Source organism: Trichoderma harzianum, assembly GCF_003025095.1.
Source record: "Trichoderma harzianum CBS 226.95 unplaced genomic scaffold M431scaffold_3, whole genome shotgun sequence".
Lineage (NCBI taxonomy): Eukaryota > Fungi > Ascomycota > Sordariomycetes > Hypocreales > Hypocreaceae > Trichoderma > Trichoderma harzianum.
The window spans coordinates 378,575-403,231 of record NW_020209251.1 but is presented as its reverse complement, the minus strand read 5'-3'; the positions used below and the strand labels follow the sequence as shown (position 1 = coordinate 403,231).

At 52.2% G+C, this 24,657-nt stretch overlaps 7 protein-coding genes across 7 annotated transcripts; 3 read left to right on the top strand and 4 right to left on the bottom strand.

The window, feature by feature from the left end:
* The first annotated feature begins 1,084 nt into the window (after positions 1 to 1,084).
* Positions 1,085 to 4,497, top strand: M431DRAFT_339475 (hypothetical protein). The gene is made up of 6 exons (XM_024914409.1): positions 1,085 to 1,400; positions 1,506 to 1,572; positions 1,743 to 2,031; positions 2,092 to 2,259; positions 2,328 to 2,506; positions 2,575 to 4,497. The coding sequence occupies exons 1-6, from the start codon at positions 1,257 to 1,259 to the stop codon at positions 4,371 to 4,373; spliced, it is 2,646 nt and encodes an 881-aa protein (XP_024777063.1). The 5' UTR covers positions 1,085 to 1,256; the 3' UTR covers positions 4,374 to 4,497.
* A 301-nt stretch (positions 4,498 to 4,798) lies between these two features.
* M431DRAFT_504952 (hypothetical protein) lies at positions 4,799 to 7,009 on the bottom strand. The gene is made up of 3 exons (XM_024918546.1): positions 6,660 to 7,009; positions 6,164 to 6,582; positions 4,799 to 6,082 (listed from the first exon to the last, which is right to left on the bottom strand). Exons 1-3 carry the CDS (start codon positions 6,913 to 6,915, stop codon positions 4,943 to 4,945), a joined length of 1,815 nt encoding a protein of 604 aa, XP_024777062.1. The 5' UTR covers positions 6,916 to 7,009; the 3' UTR covers positions 4,799 to 4,942.
* Positions 7,010 to 9,015: 2,006 nt separating this feature from the next.
* Positions 9,016 to 9,186, bottom strand: M431DRAFT_491613 (hypothetical protein; the record flags this gene model as incomplete). The annotated part of the gene is made up of 1 exon (XM_024916920.1): positions 9,016 to 9,186. One exon carries the CDS (start codon positions 9,184 to 9,186, stop codon positions 9,016 to 9,018), a length of 171 nt encoding a protein of 56 aa, XP_024777061.1.
* A 4,982-nt stretch (positions 9,187 to 14,168) lies between these two features.
* M431DRAFT_478999 (hypothetical protein) lies at positions 14,169 to 15,094 on the top strand (the record flags this gene model as incomplete). Its single annotated transcript, XM_024915733.1, has 3 exons — positions 14,169 to 14,188; positions 14,294 to 14,550; positions 14,748 to 15,094. 3 exons carry the CDS (start codon positions 14,169 to 14,171, stop codon positions 15,092 to 15,094), a joined length of 624 nt encoding a protein of 207 aa, XP_024777060.1.
* Positions 15,095 to 15,292: 198 nt separating this feature from the next.
* On the top strand, positions 15,293 to 18,323 carry M431DRAFT_78619 (hypothetical protein; the record flags this gene model as incomplete). Its single annotated transcript, XM_024922722.1, has 2 exons — positions 15,293 to 15,604; positions 15,657 to 18,323. 2 exons carry the CDS (start codon positions 15,293 to 15,295, stop codon positions 18,321 to 18,323), a joined length of 2,979 nt encoding a protein of 992 aa, XP_024777059.1.
* A 411-nt stretch (positions 18,324 to 18,734) lies between these two features.
* M431DRAFT_77479 (hypothetical protein) lies at positions 18,735 to 19,775 on the bottom strand (the record flags this gene model as incomplete). Its single annotated transcript, XM_024922579.1, has 1 exon — positions 18,735 to 19,775. A coding segment is annotated over one exon (1,041 nt), but the record flags the coding sequence as incomplete, so codon positions are not given.
* A 1,440-nt stretch (positions 19,776 to 21,215) lies between these two features.
* M431DRAFT_77789 (hypothetical protein) lies at positions 21,216 to 23,159 on the bottom strand (the record flags this gene model as incomplete). Its single annotated transcript, XM_024922616.1, has 4 exons — positions 21,216 to 21,691; positions 21,747 to 22,624; positions 22,691 to 22,852; positions 22,981 to 23,159. The coding sequence occupies 4 exons, from the start codon at positions 23,157 to 23,159 to the stop codon at positions 21,216 to 21,218; spliced, it is 1,695 nt and encodes a 564-aa protein (XP_024777057.1).
* Between the last annotated feature and the right edge of the window lie 1,498 nt (positions 23,160 to 24,657).

Below are 24,657 nucleotides of genomic sequence, written 5' to 3'. Positions count from 1 at the left end.
CCTTGCCTTGAGTTGCAACCCGTCGATACGAGTACTATTTCGTACATACAGAGAATACGACCTGAGTCAATACCTATTGCCCAGCACCATGGATACTATCAAATGGATGGATATAACGCTCCGGCAACTACCTATCTATTCTCTCTGCCTGGCATCAGCTCAACTCGCAAGGATGGATCAATGCCTGGATCCGTCAGAGCTTGCTCGGGTGGGGGAGCCAGTCACAGCCAGTCTCAGCAAGGCCCTTGAGCGGTCCTCATGCGAGCTCCAGCGCTCCCAAACGGCTCGAGTAGGGCTACCAGGCACTAGCCGCTAGTTGGCATTACTGGAATGGGGTAGCCGCTAGCGTGGCGATGGGCTGCCCTAGTTGCAGTGCATGGCCGGATACTAATGCGACGAGGGACCAGCGTCTGGTTCCGCCCCAGCGCCAAAAGGACGGAATACGGGCAGCGGAAGCGGAGCAGTGCAAGCTAAGCTGTTGGCGATAGTGGTGGGCAGGTACATGTACAGATGGAACGGAGTTGAGGTCAGTCAGACGCTGCAGACGCTCCAGTGCTGCTGCTACTGCTTCCCCAAGCTGCAACTGCACTAACCAGGAACCACCCTCTTCATTTCCACCTCCAGCCTTGGGTCAGGCATTTGCCGGTTCCGCGACTTCAAGCAACTGGGGAGACCAGCTGTTGTTTCTTTGCTTTGCTTTGCTTTGCTTTGCCTTTGCTTGGTCATTCCTCTATTCCTCTTCTCTTTCTTGTTCCTGGCGCACAACGACGACGACACGATACGCAGCTCAACCACGGACGGACTCTCGGTGGGTCTCGCCGCCGCAGTCTCTCAATCCAATCCATCAATCCCTCTCGAAACCTCAATTCAAAACCTGCAGCAAAACGCGACAAATCCAGGACGGCGTCCATCGTCGGCGACAGGGTCCTCGGCCATGAATGAGCTGCAGATCAACCCGCCCTCTCGTATTCCATAATCACTAACACCGAATTGCCTGCGCGGCAAACCATCGCCCGGCTATCTCGTTTCTTGCTTGCGTCCAGTCCCTCCTCGCGCTTCTTCTGCAGCCACGCCACCTTTACCCTTCAAGGGCCTCTCAACCTTGGCCTTGATTGCGCTCTTTGCCCTTCGAACCAACCTCTTTGGCGCCTGGCTGGCGCCGGCTGGCTCTGCGCATTGCTCCCCCCGATTAGCCAACCTCGCCGGGAGCCAATCTTCAAACTGGCGCCCGCACATTCTCGGCCACCACGTCCCATATGAACGCTCCGCATCGTCCTCCGGCCCAGCCTGTGGCCTTGCCGCCCCAGCGGCCGCAGGTTGGCATTGAGCGCTTGCCGACTCGGAATGTCACCACGGAGCCCCGTGAATCCATGAATTGCAAGTCATGCCGGAAGCGAAAGGTGAGTCTCTGCCCGGCCGTTCTCCTTGCGCCGCCCCTCTGTAGACCTCCCCTTTGATGTGAATGTTGTGCGCGGCATCTAACCCGTTTTTGCCTGTTGAATTAGATCAAATGTAATCGCCTTCGCCCATCTTGCGAGGCGTGCCTGGTGTTTCAATGCCCTTGTATATACGGTAAGCTTCAACACATCCTAATACTGCCTGGTGCTTCCCGAAGCGGGCAGTCGAGTGTGCCTCAAGCCCTCCCCCGTGACGGCGACTATCTCGGCGATATGCCACCGCCGCTACATCACGGTGATTTTCTTTTTTTGTACCAGAAATACTCATGCCTGTTGGTCTTATAGATGCCGTACCGAAGAAGCGTGGACCAAAGACGGATGTCTTGGAGGCCCTCTTGAAGAGAGTGGATGGGCTGGAAGCCAAGCTCAAGGAGAAGAATGCCGAAGGCGAGCAGGCTTCCGCATCATCAGCCACGGAAAATTCAGAGACACCAACGACTGAATCGTCGACAAAAAGGCAGCCCGCTGAGCGGGATATTGCGGAACCTGTTGCCAAGCGACGGGCGACCGAAGAAAAGACGACACCCAATGTCACGGAGCTGCCGCTTTACTCCCCGCAGACCTCGACAACTGGGTAGGTTGCTTCCATCTGTCGTTACTATCAAAGTTTATTCGGTACTGATACAAGCTGCAGGGAGCCCGCCACCCCTTCCATACAGACAGACGCTCTTCTTGATACATATTTTACCCGCTTCCACAATAAGCCGTTCCACATCTTTGACGAGTCCTTGATCCGAAAACGCGTCAACCAAAACCAGCTCCCTCCTTTCCTATTCGATGCCATTGCCGCAGTCGCTGCTAGGTATGTCTCGCCCCTTCTACTAAACCGTCGGGCCATGTTGGTGTCCAGTTGTCTCACATCCTATGCAGGCATACGCCGCATCCTCTCGGTTTCCGTGCGGCTGTCAAGTTGGGCGACGAATATGCCTCTCGCGCGAGGAGTGCCATTGACATCGACGAGCCTTCCATTGACAATCTCCAAGCAATTGTTTTACTTGCAATTGCATTCACAGCCTCAGGCAAAGGGAGAAAGGCCTTTATGTTAATAAGTACGTGTATCCGCCCTCCTCGCGCTGCCTCCTCCATGATGGGAGACAACATCTGACCTGATGTGTAGGCAACGCCATTGGCATGATTATGGCACTCGAATTGCATCGTGAGGTGGACCAACAGGCACAGGTAACCCCGACGGAACGAGAAACGCGGAGGCAACTCTTCTGGTCATGCTATCTCCTGGATCGCTTTGCGGCCTGCGGTTCCAAGCGCCCATCGCTCATTAGTGACGATTCCATCGCATTACGACTCCCGTCATGGCATTCGGCAGCTTCCAATCTTCATGTGGATGGCGATTTCTTCCTCTGCGGATCTAACCTACAGTATTTTCAGGGTAGTGGCAAAAAGTCCCAGGGCACCTCAGGTATGCTTATCGACATAACGCGCATTCTCGGTGTGACGAATCGATATCTGGCGGCTGGAGGCGTCAAGGGCGATTCGCATTTCCCTTGGCATTCTCTGTCAAATCTATCCAAGATTAGGCAGGATCTCGACGTGTGGGCATCTGGCACCGATGGCATATTCGCATCCATGGACGTCCTCTTCGGTCAGCAAGACTCAACTACGCTCGTCTTATGCAAGCTCATATATCACCTCATCCACTGTCTGATCTACCGACCATTCCTCCCAATCAGCCTAGCCGAGTTGGCGGGAAATGGACAGCACCAGTCGTGGCAGATTGAGGCGACCAACATGTGCTTCTTCCATGCGAACGCCATTACGGAGCTCACCGAAATGGGTAGGCAGATGCAGACTATTGAGTGGCCATCGTTTGTCGGTTACTGCATCTGCACCGCCGGTACCGTTCACATTCATGGCGCGCACTATGGCAAGCAAGGCACCAGCGGCGAAATCAGTGTCTTTAGCTCTTCTTCGGATTTCTTGTCCCGCGAGATGCAGCTGTTGAGCGACCTGCGGTTTACGTGGGCCATTGTTCAGCACCAGCGGGATATGCTCCAGCGGCTCTACGAAGCCCACAGAGAGCTGGTAAAGACGATTACTGGGAATGCGATGCGCTATACACCTGGATTCCAGCTCGAAGATTTCTTTGATAGGTATTCCAACATTGGTGGACCTGGTGGGCCGACTTTCCATTTCGATACCGCAAACCTTAGCCTAGCAGACGAATTGGTCGACTACTCCAACGAACCCACGCCTTTGCCTGACATTCAATCACCCTGGCCTACGGAAAATAGGCCGAATCTCAAGCGGAAGAACACGTCACAATCTTCCATACAAGGCATACCTCTGCCTCTCACGCCTACGATGACGGTGACGAGCTATCCCCGTCAGTCCGTATCCATGCAGCCTGGTCTAATGCCGGCACCGTCAACACCCGGCGTTGGTGCTATGGCGGAGATGTTACCCGCTCATATGGAGGCCCAGCGGCAGCAGCACCACATGGGCCCCATGCGCAACACTGTGGATGTCACATCTGCTGCCCATCCAGCCATGGCCGGCTTTGGACTTGGGCACCCTGCCCACGCCGGCGTAGGAGGAATGGCCTCCATGGGTGGTATGACGTTCAGTCCTGCTTTCAACTATAATCTTGGACCTTCACACGCAGCGGGCGGCGTCCCTCAACAGCAAGTAATCAACGACGCGAGCGGAGGCTTCGATGCCATGTTTGGACCCAGCGCTTTCAATAGTCCAGCCCAATGGCAACCAGCAGTCGGCCAGGCGACACCGGGCGCCACGGCTCCCAGTCCAAGCACGAAGAGCAACACAGGCAGCACCGGTACAACGGAGGAGAAGGATCCTTTTATGAGCCTCTTGGAACAGCTTGCCAACGATGAGCAGCGGCAGAATAGCGGGTTGAAGAGCGAGCTTGATTTCTTCTTGACGGGCGGCAGTACTTCATGAAGTCCCCTTATTTTTAATGTTCCCCTCGTTTTTCTTGCGTTTCACTTTCCTCCTTACGATTCCGAGATATATAGATGGATGGATGGATGGATGGGCGAGCTCTCCTTGTACGGGACACACTGGACATAAAAATCATAAAAAAACCGCACCGACAGGGAGTGGTATGTATATGCTTACAAAAATCTTACAAAGAGCTTTGATTACTTTCAATGGGGGATTTGTATAAAACAGGATGTAGGGGAACTACATGTATGATATGATGAAACGAAACGCGTGGAACCTTGGACATGCTTTTCTTTTACATAGCGTGGGTATGAAGGGTCGAGAGCGGATGTTGTGTAGCTTAGGAAACCATGCTTTACGAGGAGGCCGATTTATAGTATTTAATGTTAAAAAATATTAATGAAAATAAGAGAATATATTGTGCCAGCATAACTTGGAATTAGATTGCCTAACAGAGTCTTTTATTGTGCATTACATTACGGATAGGTAAACGGCCTAGAGAGTCGACTCAAAATGGATTAACACACACACATATATATATACAAGAATTTCATAGCATATGTACATCACTCTTCGTCTTCGTGAAGCCTGCCTTCTGCCTCCTCTCTGGGTGACGTCCACCCAGCGGCAGCCTGTACCACAATCACGACCAATGCCAAGACGGCAGCGGCTTGCCACACGCCCTTGATGGCAGTCGCATATCCGTCGACGGCAACGTGCCTCTCCCGTGGCGCCAGCACGTCGTCGCCGTACCACACGAGATCGGGCGACCCGAGCAGGCGGTCGACGAGCTTCCTGCGGGCCGGGCCGAGCTCGGGGGTGCCGTCGAGGCGCAGGAAGCCGTTGACGAGGCGGTCGCGCAGGACGCGGTAGAAGATGCCGCCGGCGAGGGAGGTGCCGAAGCTGCCGCCGAAGCCGCGGAAGGTGGCGAGCAGGCTGGTGGTGACGTATTCGGTGCTGGGGTGGCTGAGGTGGAGGATGTGGACGAGGGCGTAGTTGAGGGCGATGCCGGTTGCTACGCCGTTGAGGGTGACGATGGCGATGAAGACGAGGGACGGGGTGGTCGGGTGGGATATCACGGCCAGGAAGGTGATTGTTATAAAGGAGAAGAGGAGGGAGAGGAGTTGGGCGGCGTAGTAGGATCCCGCGCGGCGGATGTGCAAGTAGCCGATGGCGAGGCCGCCGAGGGAGAAGCCGAGGTTTGTGAAGATGAGGACTGCGCCGGCGGTGGCGGGAGGGCTGGCGCGGACGGCGAGCATGAAGACGGGGGTGTAGAAGAGGATGCTCCAGCGGGCGGTGATGAGGCCGAGCTGGGCGAGGCAGGAGAGCAGGACGCCGCGGGAGGAGAGGACGGATAGGGGGATGATGGGGTTGGTTGCGAGGCGGAACTCTGTGGTGACGAAGGCGATGAGGGAGAAGAGGGAGAGGATGAGGGGGGTTGGGTGGATGTCGCCTGCGAGGGAGTAGAGGAAGAGGATGATTGTGAGGGTCTGAGATGTGTTAGTTTTGTGTTTGGTTGAGGGATGAAAGGGGGAACTTACGAGGAGGATTGCGCCGAGGTAGTCTATGCTGGCGAGTTTGCGGCTCAGGGGGATGGGTTTGCCGTTTTGTTGTGCTGGGGGGGATGACATGGAGGGTGGGAGGCTGAGATAGAGGGCAATGCCGGCGATGATGGCGAGGGGGGTTTGGAACCAGAAGAGGGGCCTCTATATCAATGACAGTTACATGTAGTTAGTTTGATGATATGCAAGATATGTACGTTGATTTATGGTTCACGACAAACTCACCCATCCAACAACGGGGTGCAACACGCCGTATACCGCCGCACCCACAGACACGCCCATGGTAAACGCCGCGTTCACAAACCCAATCATGACGCCCCTCGTCTTCTTGTCAGTGAGCTCAATCACGAAAACCACGGCCATGACGACGATGCCCGCGCCCCCTCCGCCCATGACGATCCTGCCGGCCACAAAGGCCGCGAAGGAGTGCGCCTGGGAGGCGAAGAGGCTGCCGAGGGCGAAGAGCGCGACGCAAGGAAGGACGACGGCTCGGGGGGAGAAGATTGCGGCGAGGCGGCCGATGACGGGGAGGAGGGAGGAGGCGGAGATGAAGTAGCTGGTGGTGAACCACATGGCGAGGGTGGGGGCGTGGAGGTCGATGGCGAGGGGGCCTTGGATCATGGTGAGGCCGGACATGTTTGTTGCTGTTGGGATAGTGTTAGTATAAGCACGAGAGGAATCATGGTGGAAATGAAAGATGGGGATGAGATGGAACGCGTACAGTGGATGAAGATGAGCACAAACAAGCTGATGCCAATAGCCACGCCCCGAGCAAAGCCCACCTCGTGGTTCGATCCATCCAGAGCTACTCCTCCCTCCGCCGTCTGTCTCCGCGAGGATTCTTCCCGGCTATCCGGCGCCATACCGGCGTCCGTCCATCTTCCGGGCGAAGCATCGCCGAGGAGCGGCTCGTGGCCGGCCAGCAGGGCCGTTTGCTCCGGCGGCAGCTTGGCGCCGGTATCGCGAGCGGTGGGCATGATTGGGTGGGACTTTTTCTTGTAGAATGGCTATCTACGTTGAGATGCGTGGGTCATTTAAGGGAAGAGTTGATGATGGAAGGATGGTGGTTTTGGTTGTTGCTTTTGTGTTGGATGACGTGATTGATGTCTTTGAGTGATGTTCGTCAGAAGTGGATAAGATGGGTGGGGAGGACGGGATATCGGGATCTGAGATCTTGAGATGGAGATTCGGTATGTCTTTATTGAGATCGCAACACTCAACGTCCATTTTTTTATTAAAACGTATGAAATAATCCATGGCTTTGTTATTGATTATTGCTGTTTCTTTGGACTATAGATCAGGATACAAGATGAGAATCGAGGCCGACACCAGAGTCCTGTGACTCCATATAGTCGCCTTTTACAGCTGGGAGGTTTTTGCTTATGCTCGGCTTGGGATTAGAAACCCTTTTACAGATGTGTTATGTTACTCTAATAGCTCGTCATTTTTCTTCTGTTGCACCTCATTATACTCTTGTTGGGCTATTTCTTTATAGATCAACGTTGACCAACCTGCTACAACGGCAGTTCCCTAAGAATCATAGAGTTATTTGGCAACTGCATCATTAGGCATATATTACTCGAGTAACCTATAGCTTAGTGTGCTTCTGTAGCTTCCCTTCGTCCTTGGAAACAATCTTCATTCAGAGGCAAGTAATTCTTGCATTGGTCGTATAACGCATAGTCAGCCAAACGTCCCAGAGATCCGTGCGCGCGAGACCCTCGACGCTCTCCGCACGGCTAGATTACATGCTTGATGCACGAAAAGACGCGCCATCATGCATTACTACTGTACATGTGACTTTCCTCATCTGGTCGCACACGGGACCTTGCAGGTGATGTGCATACAAACACAGTTACAGCGCAATTCATGCAAGGAGTTAGCCATGGCCTCACCTCGGCGATTCACATGTAAGAGGTGAGAAGCTGAAGCAGTGTGGCTCTCATAGAGAAACACCATGATGCGAATACGTCAATCAAAAGAGTCATCATGTTAGTCTACTTAGCCCTCTTCAGCAGGGATCATATCGTTTGCCCAGACCTTTGCCCAGATCGGATCAGCACTTTTCGAGATGCTTCATCGGCAACGCCGTCACGCCATGTGTAAGCCCACGCTCTTCCTATTCGATAAACATGTGCAAAGCTGCGACACGGTTGACGGAGCACTCAGGTTCCTTCCCCAAGCGGCCTAAAACGAAATCCAGACGCCTCCCCATGTGAAAAAAACCGTTGCGGTGGCGCTTTTTAGACGCCGCCGACACGTGCGGACGCTCCCATCTGCACTCCCTAGCTCTAGGGGTGTTGAAACGCAACGGCCAGGCTTTGTTTGTTTGGGATGGTTGACCGGCAATCTATTGGGCATGAACGAAAAGGGTCCGCGGTGAGTGTGTTCGCCTATTTGTCTGCTTCTGGGTTGGGGTGTTTGTTGCCCTCGTTGTCTTGTAATTCCGACCGCATCTCGGAGCGTTCGTTATCAAGGAGGATGTCGATAGGGGAGAAGTGTTTCATGGAGTGATCAAAGTGCAAACAGAATCCTTCAATGCGAACAAATTTGTAACGCAGGATGCATCATGACAAGTCATGTATTCATCGACACCGAGACGATGTTGAATAATGAACATCTAAAATTACAATGAAGCCACTGCTTTACCATCTCAACCATCTTCAATCACGAATCGTAATCGTATAGGGTACGTGCACCACGATCCTCGACGGATATCTCGTTTCACTTACTCGTACAAACAATCCAATCAAAAGCACCACCCTTCACACCTCTACCCTAAAAAAGAACACAGAACATCGGTCACGGACGGCAGTTGCTCTCAGGAGAGCCAGAAAAGAAAATATAACGCCATTTCCACCTCATGACTTGTGCCCGCGAATTAAGACGCCGGCCGAGTAGTAGTAATATTTTAGGCCGAGTCTCCGTCTCAGGAGAGAGCATCGTGGCTCATTTCTGCCTCGTGCGGCTGGGTTGGCCTAAGTTGAATCCACTTCGGGCGCCGATCCGATGTTGACGTTTTCGGTGGGAAGAGAGAGAGAGGCAAATAGGGAGAGGAGGGAGGACTAATGGTATCGCTATGGGGCAGTCTCACAGGTGGTGGTGGGCATCTGATTCAGTATCGACGCAGATGGCAGACAGAGAGATCTCGTTCGCTGGAGACCAGGTTGATCACATTGAGCATTTGCGGGGAATTTTGCGGGCATCTCTGGTGGACTTTTTGTTATAGAGTGGAGCTGACGGGACATTCATTACTGTACAGTACAGTGGACGCCAGGCTGATTTCATTTACCGTCTGGTGGAATCAAAAGATCAATGGATGTCCGGTCCCAAATTTGGCCCAACCCTGTCCCGTCGCAAAGGGGATCAAATCTCTAATGCTGGGAAGGGCAGGGGGAGCGAAGCGCGATGCTAAGAGATCGATGCCGGGCCAACGGCCGGGCTAGTGGAAACTCCAGGTCGCACCCCCGGATGCATGTCTCAAAGCTGGCATGAGAATGGGACATCTGACGGGCTGGAGATTGAGGCGTGGGCAATGAAGATTTCCTTGGCCAGTTGCTGTTGGCCAACCCTTTTGATTGCTTTGTAACCACTGCTTGTCTTTATGTTGTCCGACTGGCCCGGCTCTGCTTCCGCCTTTGCAGATGACGTTTTTGTACCGGTACTTGCGTGATGACTTGTACTTACTCGTACGTGTAGGTGCCAAGTCATGACCGAAGCAGATTTCACGGTTACCAATACAGAGTACGGAACAGAGTATGAGGCTCCAAAGTGCGAATATCAAGCTGGGAGCACCTTGCGGTCCGATGTTTAGGTGTGTGTTGGACGGAGACGGAACATTTGCCGGAACACCGGGGGCCTCCAGTGATCCCAGCTTGCTTTTTCAATTTAGCTGCTCCGAGTTCCGACTCACGACCCCAGACTGGGGGAGGTTTGTGTTTTTTCCTCATCCAGAAAGCAATCGAGAAAATAGCTTGATAAAACACGTCTCACAGGGACATGGGGGGCGGATTGATGCAATTGCCGGAAAATATCGTTCGGGCGTGGCGCGCTTATGGCCCAGGCAGCCGCATTATTTATTGCTGTGGAAGCTCATTATCCATGGAGGTCGTCATTCTGCGTCTTTGGTGGTGTGGTCGTTTGGCGTAAGGGGTCCAACTAAAGCGAATCCTCTGTTGGATGCTGAATCAGGTAGCTCAGGTCAGGGTCTGCTGGTTGAAGCATTGGAATTGACCCTTTGTTTGAACCCTTTGAAGTTCTATCTTTGATGGCGATGGGCAGCCGACGGAGATTGCTGCCAAGATCCGATACATTACATACCCAGCCAGACCCGAAAACGCGGAACCGTAAATAGGTACGATACGATGGCGAATTTACATGTACACGTGCTTGAACTTGCCGTAGAAAGCTACAGGTCTTACAAATAATCCTGGGGGGAGCGTCCCCACGAGGCGGCAGGTTGAATTTGAGCACGACTCGCGAGGCTGCCATTGAACCACGGAATGTGTGCACCCGCAAAGACTCAATTCAAGATGGGGGCAACGCCATCTCATGCAGTACAGTACAAACACAGGTATAAGCATCCCGCGTTATGCCTCTTTCCGCGACAGGCGCAGCTCTGGCCTGACGCCGACGCTTGGATCTGAGCCCGGCGTTGCACTTTTGGAGAGCAGACAAGGGCCACGATTGGTCCCGAGGCGATGGGATTTGGGGGAGGGGGCTGTTTAGGTACTACGAGGATACAAGTAATCATCCCACGAGCAAGCAAGAGGGTATCCCGTATTTCGTATGTACTACCTGACCTTGCCTTGCCTAGTGCCGTACTTCGTATTTTCAAGTAGCACAAGGCACTGGGCGGGCGCCGTTGAACGGTGCTAACGGTAACTGTAATTGTATGGAACTTGTTTGCAAGCGGTACCCAAGAGACGGGCTCGTTGTTTAATTAATCGCGAGGTTAGTGTTTGATGTAGCTTAGACCCGACTCCATCCGGGCTGGGGATCCGACCAGCACAATTTAAAGTCGGTGATGGCAAGCGGGGCGCGGCAGCTTCAGCCGCGGGCGGGGAGGGGCTTGTTGAAGATTGTGGATTTTTTTTTTTGAAGCCTGGAGACATTTCAAATCGAGACGAGGGCAAAAGTACCGGTGCCGTATCCGAGCATGATGATGCTGTTGTATTGCTGGACACAGTCCATTTGATGCAACAAGCCTGTACAGTACGAGAGTGTATTCCTTGTACTTCCATGTAGTTAGAGGGATTATCAGACCACCAGAAGAAACAAGCAGAAACGCAAAATGGCGGAGAAAAAAAAGAGGCGAACTCGTTGACCGTTTTTTCAACAGCTGCACGTTTGCTTCATCAATGTGGGCTCTGCGAGAAAAATTGCACTCGACGTGCTGTGCTGTTCGCATGATGGGGCCAGACCCAAGGCGCATGTACCGGTACCGACCCGGCAGACACTTGGCGCATCCGCATCCAATGTACTGCAACATTGGCATTGCCCGAGGAGGTACGTACATGCAGGCTGTCACTTGCATATTGGTCACTTTTGCTGCAGTTCAGACGCACGCACGCACAAGGCAATCTACCTACCAGCATTTTTGCATTGTCAAGCAAAAAGAAAAGAAAAAAAGGAGATTTTGAGAGACACGCAGAAGCGAGAAACCGTTCAGCCTGTTGGTGGGCTTGCCGTCGCTCCGGTGTTGCGCCACCACGACACACGCTCGCAACGATAGGATGCTAGGAGGTTGGCCGAGGAGATGCTCTGTGCTATATGCTAGCCTCATGGCTTTGCCTTGCTTTAATGACAATGCGCTTCAAGCAGTGACATTGACTCGGTTAAGAATGCTTGGCAGTTTGTACAGAGCATCTACGAGGAGTAATAAAACAGCATGTGTTGTTGTGAAAGAGGGCAATAGAGTATCCCCAAGAGGCCGTTGCACCCCAAAGACGATAGAGGCTTGCCAGGAAAATTCGGCAAAACCCGAAGGTCATGGATGCAAATCGACAAGGCGGTAACTCTTTGCGCGCAGATCCCTGACGTTTTTTCCATCTCGAAAAAGGTCACTTTTACGGATCCAAGGCGCGAGCACTGAGCAGGGGCTGATGCAGCTCTATCTGCACAAAACTCACCGCCGAGATGCCGTGATTTGGGACCCTGCTTCAATCTCTCTCTTTCTGTCACACTTGTGTGCCGGGCTTGAATGATTGGATGTTTTCTTTTTTGGTTTGGATAGATTCACGTTGGCCGATGGGTGCCTCATTGCCTTTTATGCCCAATACATCGTCATAAGTTGATCCCCTAGCAAAACAGCAGCTACTCACTGCCACCTCAAAAACGAGAAAATATTGAAAGCGAACCCTGTAAGCCAAGCTCTTCGGCCATTGATGTCTCTTGGCTTCTGTCATTGGCACACACAGTGAGCTGTTGGCATCCTCCTCGCACCGTTGAGGTGATTTTTTTCTTGGGCTCGTAGCATCTTTCTGCGTGTTCTGAGCAGCAGGTACAGGTACTTGCATCTGTACGCGGGCCAACCCCAACCCACCATTTCGGTGCCCGTATCCTCCCCTGTGAGACCTGTGCCACTGCCGCCTGGTGTCTGAGAGCGCGGGACGAGCCCCGTGCGTGATTCGCCAATGACGGTCCGGCATGCGGTCGATGCATTGGTACAGGTACGTGTGCAGATGCTCTGGGGAGCCGCCGCCGTTGCAGGTACTGTACTTGTGTATGTCTCAGGTCCTCCATCCATGTATCCCGGCAAGATGCGCAGCCGCCCGCCTTTGGCAGTTTTCTATGAGGACTTCACCTGACGCTACAATTTCAATAAGCCCTGATGCCGCATACTATCTATTCTGTCATCACTGTATTCTTCTTCTGTTTACACTTCAATTACATGTGGCATGCGGATACAAGGTGCTCCATTCTCCATTAATAGCTGCGTGCATGCTTGAACACGATGTACGTACATAGATAGATGCCTTACCGTCAACAGCAACAATCCAATGCATCAAGGAACCAACCAACCCCGGAATCAGGCACAACTGCTGTTAGGCCGGTGCTAGCAACAGCCTCAGCATCACAATCACCATATGCCGTTGCCACATTCAGCCGTCGGTTTTCCTACGTAGCCGGTATAGGCACCCAATGGCTCTATTCTCGGCCCATTGGCATGCCCGGAGTGTATGCGAATCGTTCCCATTTGCTCGCTTTGCGCGCCTTACTTGTTTAACATGAGGGCGCAATGACGACCGAGTCAATCTGCATAACCCGGCCGAAGCTTTGCCTACCGCTCTTCTCTCAACTGGACTGGTATAAAGCCTCAAACGAATACTTCACCCCAAGGCTGTACTGTGTTGTATCGTCTATTGCTGGCCTGGCGGCTAGCGCTGCTCGTCTGCAATTCAATGTGTTCAATTACAGCCCTCGATTCGATGTTCAAACCTTGTACTCTAACCCACCCCGGCGATCCGCCATTTCACCATTGTCATGTGCCTGCTCTGCTTTTGTCTCCTTGTTGGCTGAGCTGCCATGTTCCATGTCCAGCCAGAAGCCCCATCCGTTACGCGAGAGATGCTGCCCCGACTTGTCACGATGGCTTCAGGACGAGTTGAAACCCGGCGTCTGGATGCGCCTCGCAGGGGGATCCGCTCCCATAGTACATACCGCCATCCAAGACCCTTTGCCAGCCCCTCTTTGCTGCCGCCGCCCTTTTGCCCTATGTCTACGCGGGATTGAGTGGCGTATGTCGTTGAACTGGCGGAGGAGCTGTTAGTGATTTCCCACACTACTGTAGACCTGCGTTGCATCCCATCCGCTGTTGAAATTTTTCCTTCCACGTCTGCAGGATGCGCATGTTTGCACATAACCATTTGAGCCTGTGCCTGTGGCATATTTGGGGTAGCATTGAGTGCCCGTACTCTATATGCAAGTCAAGTGCCAGTGTGTGTGCCAGTAGCGTCATAAGGGTTCGGTGTCCAAACTGGATATGGATGTGTGTGTGGTGATGTCGCTCTTCCAGCATAAGGATTGGGGGAAGAAATAGACACGAATATCCCGATCCTGATTGCCTGAGCGCCAGCTGAGAAGCAACCATGAAGCTTGTCTTTTTACCTTAGTCTCTCGTAGTAGCATTATTAGTACTGCAACGGAGTAATGCTAGTAGTGGTAGATCGAATACAACTCATCGTGTTAGTCAAAAACATGATGCAACAAAACCGTCTCCAATCCCAAAATGGCTCCAGAGCTTGCCCTGTATGTTGCATGGAAGTACCTTGCTCGGACTTGCTGAGAATTGGACCCATCCACCCTTCGCCAAAAAGGCTTGGGGTGGGTACTTTGATGTACATTTAAGCGCAGGCTCAGCACGGCTATTGCCTGGGTGCTGTCGAGGTACCGGCCAACCGCTAGCTGGCCCTTGTACTGTACAAGGCCTGGAGAACCAGCACCCCCCAAGTATCCTCCAGGTACCCTGCAGCACCCTGCAGGAATCAGAGGCTTTCAGCGCAGACTCGAGGGCAAGCGCAAGTCCGCCACCTGCGTCTGGCACATCTTCCCCCAAGTGCCTGTACATGTACAGTACGAGTACCGCCTCCAGCTCTTCTCTCTCCGGCCCGGTAAGCTAAGCGTCACTTTTCTTTTTGCCGGACCTCGTTCAACGGCCGTCTTCTTCTCTTCCTCGCATCTTTCAGCGTGTCGTGACCAAGATGCGATGCCCTCGCGTCTGACAATGACAAAGCACCACCGCAGCTCACACGCCCCCAATCCCCATCACATCTCACTGCCTGCGCTACAATTATTCTCCTTATACTAGCCCTGGTCAGCAGCCTTGCGCTGCGGTCAAGCAGCTCGACGGCCCTGGCCGACTGGCCTTTCGCGTATATCCTCGCCCAGCTCCCGGCTGCCGCACCGCTCAGTCTCCGTCTGGCACGATTCTGCATATCACTTGTCACTGCCTGCTCCATTCTGCTGCCTGTAACCTGCTGGTTTTGTCCTGGTAGCACTCAGATCCTATCCAAGTACGGCTCGAGTAATCCCATTACAGCTGGCACCGCTGGACCGAATCTCTCCAAGCCAGACGACAGCCGAGATCTAGATTCAAATCCCCTCCCCCTGGGGCGCGAGGCAATGGCACACTCCGCATCAGGGCCAGATACCTAGCTTGACAAATCTTGCTCTCCTTTCTTGGGTCTGCCAGATGCTCGACTCTTATTAGCCTCTCAACTACACCCGCGAGGCTTCTCTCTTCCAACTCTCTCTCTCTCTCTTTGCTCCGCTGGACTTGATATTGAATCCCGACGCTGATCTCATCGCACCCATCCTACCCTTTCCAATGTCCATCTCCTCGAAACGGTTGTCATGGATTCAGACTCAGATGTAGAACCTGGTGGTTCGATAGCAAATCGTGGGCCTGCCGTCCTGGCCGTCACAACAGCAACTCTGGTCCTTGCCTCGGTCTTCGTCTTCGCGCGCATGATCTCTCGCTACTTCATCGTCAAGAGATTCACTTGGGACGATAGAATTATCCTCTTAGCGTGGCTCATCTCCTTCTTCTTGTCCTTTACCATCTGCTTCGGCGTCGCCAACGGCCTCGGAAAACACGACACCGACATCCCTACATCGCAAATACCCACTCTTCGCCGCTGCGAATATGTCTTCTCTATTCTTTATGTAAGCCCCCCTTTCCTCTTCACTTGCGAAGCCGAGTTGCTGAATATGCTAGAATCCGGCCTTAATGGCTACGAAAACGAGCATCCTCATCTTCTACTTACGCTTGGCTAGAAACACCCAGATGGTCCTGCGCTTCGCTTCATGGCTCACACTCGTCATTGTCAACATTGCAGGGGTTGTCCTCACCTTCATGAACATCTTTCAGTGTACGCCTGTACAAGCTGCTTGGAACGCAAATTATCAGGGCTCGACGAAATGCATCCCTCTCCTCACCGAATTCATCTGTTCCTCTCCCGTCAACATTGTTACAGACCTTGCTATTCTTGCGCTGCCGATCCCTGTCTTGACTGGCATGCGGCTACCCTCGCGGCAAAAGACCATCCTCGTATTTACCTTTACACTTGGCATTTTCGTTGCCGTCGTGGATGTCGTCCGAATCTACTACCTTCAGCAGGCCATCGCCGATGTTCCTACTGGAATCACCTCTGATCCTACCTCGAGGTTTGGCGGCCAGTCCGACTTTGCCTATAATGCATCACTGGCGCTCATGTGGAGCGCCGTTGAGGTCAATGTGGGTACAACTTGTGCCTGCATTCCTACCTTGAAACCCCTTGTTCTGCGACTTCTGCCCTCCATGCTCTATAACCCCAAGAACAAGAATGGCAATGGTACTAGGGCCAGCCCGAGCACTACTAGTGATAAGAGCCAGAGTCAGCGACCTTCTGATAACCAATCACTGGGTAACAATAACGCATCGGGGGTGATCAAGCCGGAACCCGTTGCCCACGGTGCCCTTGGGGGCCGACAACACGCAAGTCCTGGTCCGGATGCGCCCATGAGTGCTATGGAGTTTTTGACCACTCCCGATATGACGACCCTTGGAGACCGTCTCGCCCCCCCGACCAATTCTTCTGCCAATCGTTCTGCCATTCGCTCTCGCACCACTAATACAGTCTCGACCGACCATTCCTACGAGAATGGCATATACTTTGGGTTCGTCAACATGACCAAGCCCAAGAGCATGCTTCGAGCCAACAAGAAGGAATCCTGGAAGTACTGCACCATTGTGGCCATTCTCTTCTTCCTGTGGGGTATTTCGTACGGATTGCTCAACACGCTCAACAATGCGATTGCGGCGGTGAACCACATGAGCACAGCTCAGACGATTGGCCTGACGAGTGCTTATTTTGGCGGTGGCTACTTCTTTGGTCCTCTTCTTGTCGGTGAGTGGATTCTGCGACGAGACGAACATAGCCGATCCAAGCGCCATCGGCAAAATGACGAAAACATTGGGGGCTATAAAGCGACTTTCATCACTGGCTTGTGCATTTACGGCACTGGCACCATCATCTTCTGGCCTTCTGCCGTGACCAATTCTTTTGGTGGCTTCATGCTTAGCAACTTTGTCGTTGGCTTCGGGCTTTCGGTGCTCGAAGTTGCTGCCAACTCCTTCATGGTGCTCTGTGGGCCTCCACAATACGGCGAGACTCGCCTCATGCTGGCGCAAGCCGTCCAGGGCGTCGGCAGCGTGCTCAGCGGCCTTTTGGCACAAAAGGTCTTCTTCACGTCGCTGAGCAGTGTTGATCCGAGTGGCCGAAATAGCAGTACCACGCTAATTAATGTTCAGTGGACATACCTCGGCATCACTCTGCTGTGCGTCGTGCTCGCCCTTTTCTTCTATTACATGCCGTTGCCCGAGGTTAGCGATAGCGAGCTTGAGGAGTCGGCCAAGCTGCTGCCTGTTGATCCGTGTAAGAAGAGTATTGGCGGTCTGCAGCTGCGAACCATCAGTCTCATTCTAGCCGTCATGGCACAGTACATGTACGTGGGTGGCCAAGAAAGCAACAGCACCTTTTTCAACAGTCTGCTCGTTTCTATTATACCTGGCCAGCCCAAGTCCGGTATGCAAGCTACATTCGGTACCGTCACTGGGGCTGCGGTTGATCCCGATCATCCTATGGGGTTCACACTTTCTCTCTCTGATTACCTGACAGTCGGACACACGGTTTTCGCCGTCTCGCGGTTTGCTGCAGCATATTTCATTTACTTGTCTGTTAACAATTCTCGGCTGCCTCAGCCACGGACTGTTCTCAGCTTCAGCATTATTCTCTGTTTCATATCGGCTCTCCTTTGTGTCCTCCTGAAGCCTTCCAACCCAAATCTATTATTTATTCCTGCTTGTTTGTTTTTCTTTGGCGAAGGCCCCATTTGGCCTCTTATTTTCGCTATTGGCATGCGTGGCCAGGGCAGGAGAACCAAACGGGCGGCCGCCTTTATTACTATGGGTGCTTCCGGCCCTCTATTTTTTCCCTTTATCATGTACGGCATTATTGTACGGGGCGGCACTGTGCAGACGGCGTTTATACTCATTGTAGCCATGCAAGTGGCAATGTTGGCTTTGCCAATTTTCCTCACTTACGTCAAGGACGCACGCCTGATGGTGGACCCGCGTCCATCACGCCGTGTGTTGCGGAAGGAAGGCGGTCGTCCCATAGACGAAGCGGTTGCTGATGTGGTGGTTGCCGAACCGGAGCCTCGCGGTACCGACTCTGCTACTATTACTGTTGATTTTTTCAGAGAACCTGGAGTTGCGGAAAAAAACCATCGTGGATTTCTGGACATTGTTACTAAAGGCTTGGGCGCAAAGCTAAACGGGGCTCGACGCAAGTCCTCACCTACTCTCGAGGTAGAACATAGCGAGGGCAGCATCGACGCTTAGAGACGACTATGGCGGGCACGAAACGTCTTTTTCCTTTTTATTTTTTACATCTTTTCCTCGTTTGGATATATCGGTTTTCTTGGTTGTATATATATGATGTGGCAACAAGTTTTGCCTATTGGCCGGGGTTTGGTGTTTGCTGGTGGCTTGGATGACTAAAATTATACCCCATATCTCAAACGGAGGCTGGTTTATGGATATTGTCTGTGAGATTACAGACTTGGAGGCTTTAAAATTAACTGTACAATTTTATACAATAGCTTGGCGTGGGCTTAGATACAGATGGTGTAGATAGTGTTTATATTACACCCATATCTATCTACTTGATATTGAACCTGTTGATTGTGATTGTACTGCTTTCCCTTTTGATGTATGTATATCTCGTATCTATATCTATGACATTGTTCAGTCCTACCAGATAGAGTTGATGTCTTTCTCAATCGAGGTAAAGACGCCAACGCCCTGTCTCCCCAAGGCCGTTGCGATTCCCACGGCCATGGCTCCCACACGGCGCATTCTCTTATACCCCTGACCGTCATAGACTCCTCCCACTCCAATGATGTCCAAGTGCGCCAGCCGGGAATCGGCGTCAAATTTTCGCCGCAGCGTCGCCACGTTACCCAGTGCGAGGGGATGCAGTGGCGGTCCGGCCATGCCTCCGATGCCTCCTCCTGGAAGGAGGGCATCGTCTGAAGAAGAGTCTGAGTCGAGTAGGAGGCATGACCCGAGGGTGTTTGTTGCGGTGAGGAAGCTGAGCTTGGAGGCTGGCGAATGGTTTGATTCAGAGCCGATGAGGCAGGATACGAGGTCGTCGAATTGGCCGGCGTGAGTGTATGGAGGGATTTTAATGCCGATGGGGATGGTGGATTCAGAGGGCAGGACGTCGACGTAGGAGGATAGTGAGGAGGGGGAGTATGCTGGCGGAGGGAGGTTGGGGATGTTGGGGCAGGAGAGGTTGATTTCCATGGCTAAGGGGAAGAGGACTGAGGTTGAGTGGGAGGAGATGAGGGTGTGGCAGGCGAGGATCTCGGCGGGGGAGCCCGTGACGCTGATGATGATTGTTTTTGAAGATGGAAGTGAATCTGCGAGGGAAGATATGATGGAGAGGTATTCTGATAGCGGGAGAGGGCTGTAGCCGAGCGTGTTGAGCGATGCGAGCGGGATCTTGTCAGCGTCTAGATCAAGACGACCAGCTTCGTTGTCATTGGAGTCCTCCGGGGGCCCGGAAAATGTGGCCGCTCCGATGCTGGTGCCGGTGGCGGGATCGAAGAGGGCGTAGCGGTGGGTGTCCGGGGTGTGCGGGAAGCCGGCGACGAGGCTCGTGCGGGTGGTGACGGCGCCGACGGAGGGGCAGCGGAGGAGGGCGGCGAGGTGGGCGTGGGATGTTGCCCAGGGGGAGGCGGTGTTGAGGAGGGGCGGGTGGAAGGAGAGTTTGGGGGGCATTTTTCTTTGTTTGGGTAATTATTATTTGCTTTTGTATGGGTGTGTAGATTTATTTATGCAAGATGTCTTGTGTTGGTTTTTATGTGGTTGTTGTAAAACGATAGTTGTGTTACTGTGGTGGTGATACTGAAGCTGATAACACATAGGTGGGGAATCAGATAAGATACAGAATCTACATGTACGTACACACACACATGAGGTTACCCCACATTCTTCAACCTCGAACACGGTCCGTCCCGCTTAAGCGAAGCCGAGGTCAAACAAGAAAATCTCAAGCCAAAAAGTACAGAGTACGCCAAGAAAGTACCTCCCTCCGTGTCTCTACACACACGTATATAAGAAAATGACGGAAAAAGAAAAACAGACACGGATAAAACAGAATGAAATCTCACGTTCAAGACAAATTAAACAAGCAAAATAAACTTCTGACAACTCAAAATACAATTCCGCAACAACGGACCCCCATTTAACAGCTAACAATAGCAGCCGAACCCCAGATTCAATAATTTTACCCACATTTACCACTTCTGGCAACGGTAATGCGAGACACACACATTTCACCTTCCCCCTTGGCCACGAGACTTTCTGGAAAAAAGGAGCTCGCGGGCCGGAGAGGGGCCAAGCAAGCGCACCTTGTAAAGTAAGCATTTATAATCCCCCATCTTGGCTTCCGGAGCATTTGTTGCTTTTTTCCCCAGGTTTCGCTTGGCAAAAGCCCGAGCTTGATCGTTTTTGTTATTGTTTTTTTTGTATATGGAGGGACGGAAATCCGGATTTAAATTGGGGTACTGTAAGTCCGTACGTACTTATATACTTGACCCCCAAAGTCTGTTGCTTGTTTTGTTTCTCGCGGGGAGTTTACCGCAGGTTTGCTTGGTTTCCCTCGAAACGGCGACTTTACATGATATGTGTGATACACTCTATTATTTGTGTCAACTGTCTGCTCAATACGGCTGATTATGGAGAGCATCACTCACCAAGGCAACAAAGGGCCTGCTCTTGTCGACGTTGTTTGAGACTTCGGTCGAGTGTTGACCAGTGCATCAAGTCAGCAACGATAGGACATATTACCCGATGCATACAGCCAACCTTGCTTTCACCAAATGGTTCAAAAGGACATCGTGTAACAAGACACAATATATTCCATGGCGATATGTACATGCTTCGCCTAAATGCGAAAGCGGAAAGACCTATATACAAAGGCATAATGCATGACCCATTTCCTCCAAAAAGACGGATAAAGAAGACATCCGTGGTATCCCTATCTCAATCTCAAATGCAACAAAGAAACGACCAAACTCCAGAAAGCTATGAGCACAATCAAACCGGAAAATGCTGGTAAATGTGACAGAAAAAAGATAATCAACCAGAAAAACTTTTTACAGATCCAGGAAAAAAGAAAAGAGAAGACAACGGAAAAGAAAAGACGCGATATCCCCGTGGCCGCATTTACCAACCGAATTGCTCGCAGTGCAGCTCTATGCCCGGCCCGTCAGATCGAATGCATGCCGCCGTGGTGTTGCGAACTGTTGCCATGAGGCCGTCAGGTCCGCATCCCAATACCAGCACACGCTTCTCTACCGGCGTCTCGGCAACTATGCTCTCGATCAAAACCGCAACATCTGGTTTGCCGCGCTTGATGGAGCTCTGATAGGCGTGTGTCTGCACTTCAACGGGGCCGGCGTTTTGTGTTGAATCGGTTTCCTCTGCAACAGACTCTTCAGATGAGGATTGAAGGGGCTGAGCCGTCACATTACCGACAGCTTTTTCGAGATCGGTTTCGGAGGATGGTGTGACGGGCATCGATTCGGGGCGTGTCTCGCTATCTTCCTTCTCTTCTGACGATCGGGTGACGTAAAGCTCGAGTTCAACACGGGAGTCCTTTGCGAGAGTGTCGAGGTGAGAGGCAAACCACTTAAGATGACCTGGTAATATCTTCGTTAGCCCATGTCGCCACTTTTCAAGACCCGATTTACTTACTCTCATATTTGACCATCCAGATAAAGGTAATCTTCTTCTCCAGCTGCGTGCTAGCCACGTTCTTGAGCATGTTGAGTGCCATTCCGAATGTAAAGGTTGAACCACTTCCACCGGCGACCAGGACAACTCTGTCATATTCAGAAGTGTCAGGCAGGGTACCATATGATCCCTCAACCGAGGCCTTGACCGTTGTCCCCGGATGCTTCAGGGCATATTGATGCAGGTCCTGTGTGAAGCCATCGTGAGAATTCACAACAAACTCTAGAGGATCCATGGCTGCAATCGTAAAGGGGTGTGTCTCGCAAGTTCGAATCGAGGGAATCCAAAGGAAGCAATGCTGCCCTGATACAGCGCCCAAGGGAGCCTTCTTAAGGGTCACTCGGGTGCCACCGTTTGGCAGAGGTGTAAGGACGGCAGAGTTGTTGGTGCTGTATATCAAAAGGCGAGTCACACGAACCAGACGGTCGAGCACCCAGATGCCGGCGGTGACAATCACCACGTAGACAATCTTTTCGCCAAAGTTGGGTTGATGGAGGCCGACCATGACGATGGCAATGATCCAGAAGCTGATGTGAACATAGTAAAAGAGCTCGTACCACCACCGACGGATGACCATTCCCGCAAAGCCGACGATGAAGAAGGAGGCGCCAGCAATCTCGCCATAGATCACGCTCTCTTCCCGGAGGACCGAGATTCTTCCCGCAAACCCAAAGTAGGACGAGTAGCAGCTGGCATGGATGATGACAAAGATGATACACGTGGAACCAGCGATTTGATGAAGGATATTGAGGCGCTCATACGACCAAGCTGTGAGGAACGCCAACGGAGTGTTCTTTAAAGCCAAGAAGATGAGGACAACCAAGTTTGCGACCGCCATCCTGTTCCAGAGTCAGCCAATTAAAGCCAAGAAGCAAAGCAAGATCGTTGTTGGAGATACTACATACCATGCAGCTCGTGCGGCCAAGTTGGAGTTCATCGTGATGACAGAATTGTCAATATCGGTAAAGGTAACAATGATGTTGATGGCGAGATAAAAGAAGACGATGATGGCATGCCCTCGCGAAGGCAGACCAGGTGCTGTGCGGAGAAGAACATTTCGTGGTTTCCTATTTTCTTTTATTAGCTTCCTTACAACATTTAATGCTGACCTTTTGCTTTTCATAACTTGCAACTTGTCGTCACAGATCGAACACGATGACGGGCCGAGACATCTAGTTACGGTGCGCAGACTTACCGAGACAAGGCAGCCAAAGCTGAAACCCCCTTTTTTCCAACATTCGATTTCTGCGCAAGGCGTCGTCCTAGATGGAAGAAGATGAAGATCGCCGCGAGTCCTACTATCGCACCGATAAATGCGTACATCTGCCGGTGGTTAAGCTCCTCACGGTGTGCGAATGCGGTGCTGCCAGCCATGTTGGGCGACTTTGATGTAAACCGTTTCGAAATAGGATAACGTCCACGTCAAAGCAGGCAGCTATTGCCCAAAGAGTGTCCTATGCTTTACTCTTAAACCCCTGGAGCCGGCAGTGATTATGGGTTATAGTACGACAGGGAGGAAGATGAAGACTAAGAGAAGGTGATTTGTGATAGGCCAAGGTTGAGGCTTGCTGTGAAGGAGAGTAGTTGAGTTGGTGAGTATAACAAACTATGTCGTGCACCAAGAGGGGGTATATGTCCTTTTGCAGCAACTATCTATCGGTCAGCGATCAGACAAGGACACAAGACGCAAACCTTGTTGCCACGCAATGCCGGTCGATGATTACATGCAAGTACATCGGTGCCTTTTGAAGATGGTTCTATATTTACCTTCGAGTGGATGCCGAGAGTGGCACTGGACCGGCCCGTGCGGCAACTCAGCCAGGTTATTTGCCCTGATATCGATGCCCCTTGTAGAAAAGGCAAAGTCAGCAAGGCCTGTTCAGGCAATGCTGGGCAGAGATTGCGAATTTTCGACCTGATATCGACGGTTCAAAGGGGAAGGTGAGGGCCGTTTTCGATGCTCTCTTCGCGGTGGTTCCTGCTTGATAATGCTTGTCAGACATGTGTTACCCCGGCCCCGACGGCACGGGCGAATAAGCTATCTGTAAGTGAATACTTTTGTATGAGGACAAGCTTACGTGGTGTCTCAAGGAGTCTGTTATCAGTCCAGAGTTTATCTCGCTGATAAAGTTCTGAACGGGAGGGAGGCCTCAAGTGAGTTGAAGTCAGGTCGCTGAGGCTTCACACCGTCCCAAGCTTTCAAACTCAACACTGCAGCGTTTCAGTCGACTCGAAGAGATTATGCGGGTATATGCTCTACGACACCAAACGAGCGGAATGCATAAATATTCTGGCCAAGGGGCGAAAGAGTACCCATGGTACCAGGGCGTCTGCCTTTATGTTTCTTTGCCAAGCGCCATCTTCCCCCAGCATTTTCTCGCAACTTCCCTTTGCAACCACCTTCTGCCAGGCGCCAGATTGCAGATTCGGCCCTTGATACATCATCCATGAGCAACGACCGGCCGAAATCCATGTCAGTCGCGTGTAAGGAGCCCACAACGCCGGCGCAGGGGGGGGCATTACGCTGATCTTTTCGCTCTTGGGGGGCCCCAACAGCTTGTTCCAGAGCCTGGTGGACTCGAAAGAAATCTGATAATGCACCCTCCTCCACTCGAGACAGATCATGATGATATGAACGTGTCGACATGGGAAAATCCCTCCCTCCCTTCTCGTTGCTAGCCTTTCTTGGCTGGCCATCCACGATGCAACGATTGGGCCCATCTTCGCAGTTGAGTTTAATTTCTCCCCCCTCCCTACCGTCATGCCCTATGAAGCCATAGAACTGTCTCTCCTATGTACTTGTGTAGCGAAATTTTTTGGGATTTGGTGATGCAATGCCACTATTGCGAGAACGGGCAGGAGCCTGTACCAA

Bases quoted from the DNA above. Each gene is read 5' to 3' on its own strand.
- M431DRAFT_339475 (XM_024914409.1), top strand. From the start codon at position 1,257: ATGAACGCTCCGCATCGTCCTCCGGCCCAGCCTGTGGCCTTGCCGCCC. The intron at 1,573-1,742 runs GTAAGCTTCAAC...TTGGTCTTATAG, and splicing joins TCAATGCCCTTGTATATACG to ATGCCGTACCGAAGAAGCGT. The intron at 2,032-2,091 runs GTAGGTTGCTTC...TACAAGCTGCAG, and splicing joins CCGCAGACCTCGACAACTGG to GGAGCCCGCCACCCCTTCCA.
- M431DRAFT_504952 (XM_024918546.1), bottom strand. From the start codon at position 6,915: ATGCCCACCGCTCGCGATACCGGCGCCAAGCTGCCGCCGGAGCAAACG. The intron at 6,583-6,659 runs GTACGCGTTCCA...CTATCCCAACAG, and splicing joins TGTGCTCATCTTCATCCACT to CAACAAACATGTCCGGCCTC. The intron at 6,083-6,163 runs GTGAGTTTGTCG...TCATTGATATAG, and splicing joins TGCACCCCGTTGTTGGATGG to AGGCCCCTCTTCTGGTTCCA.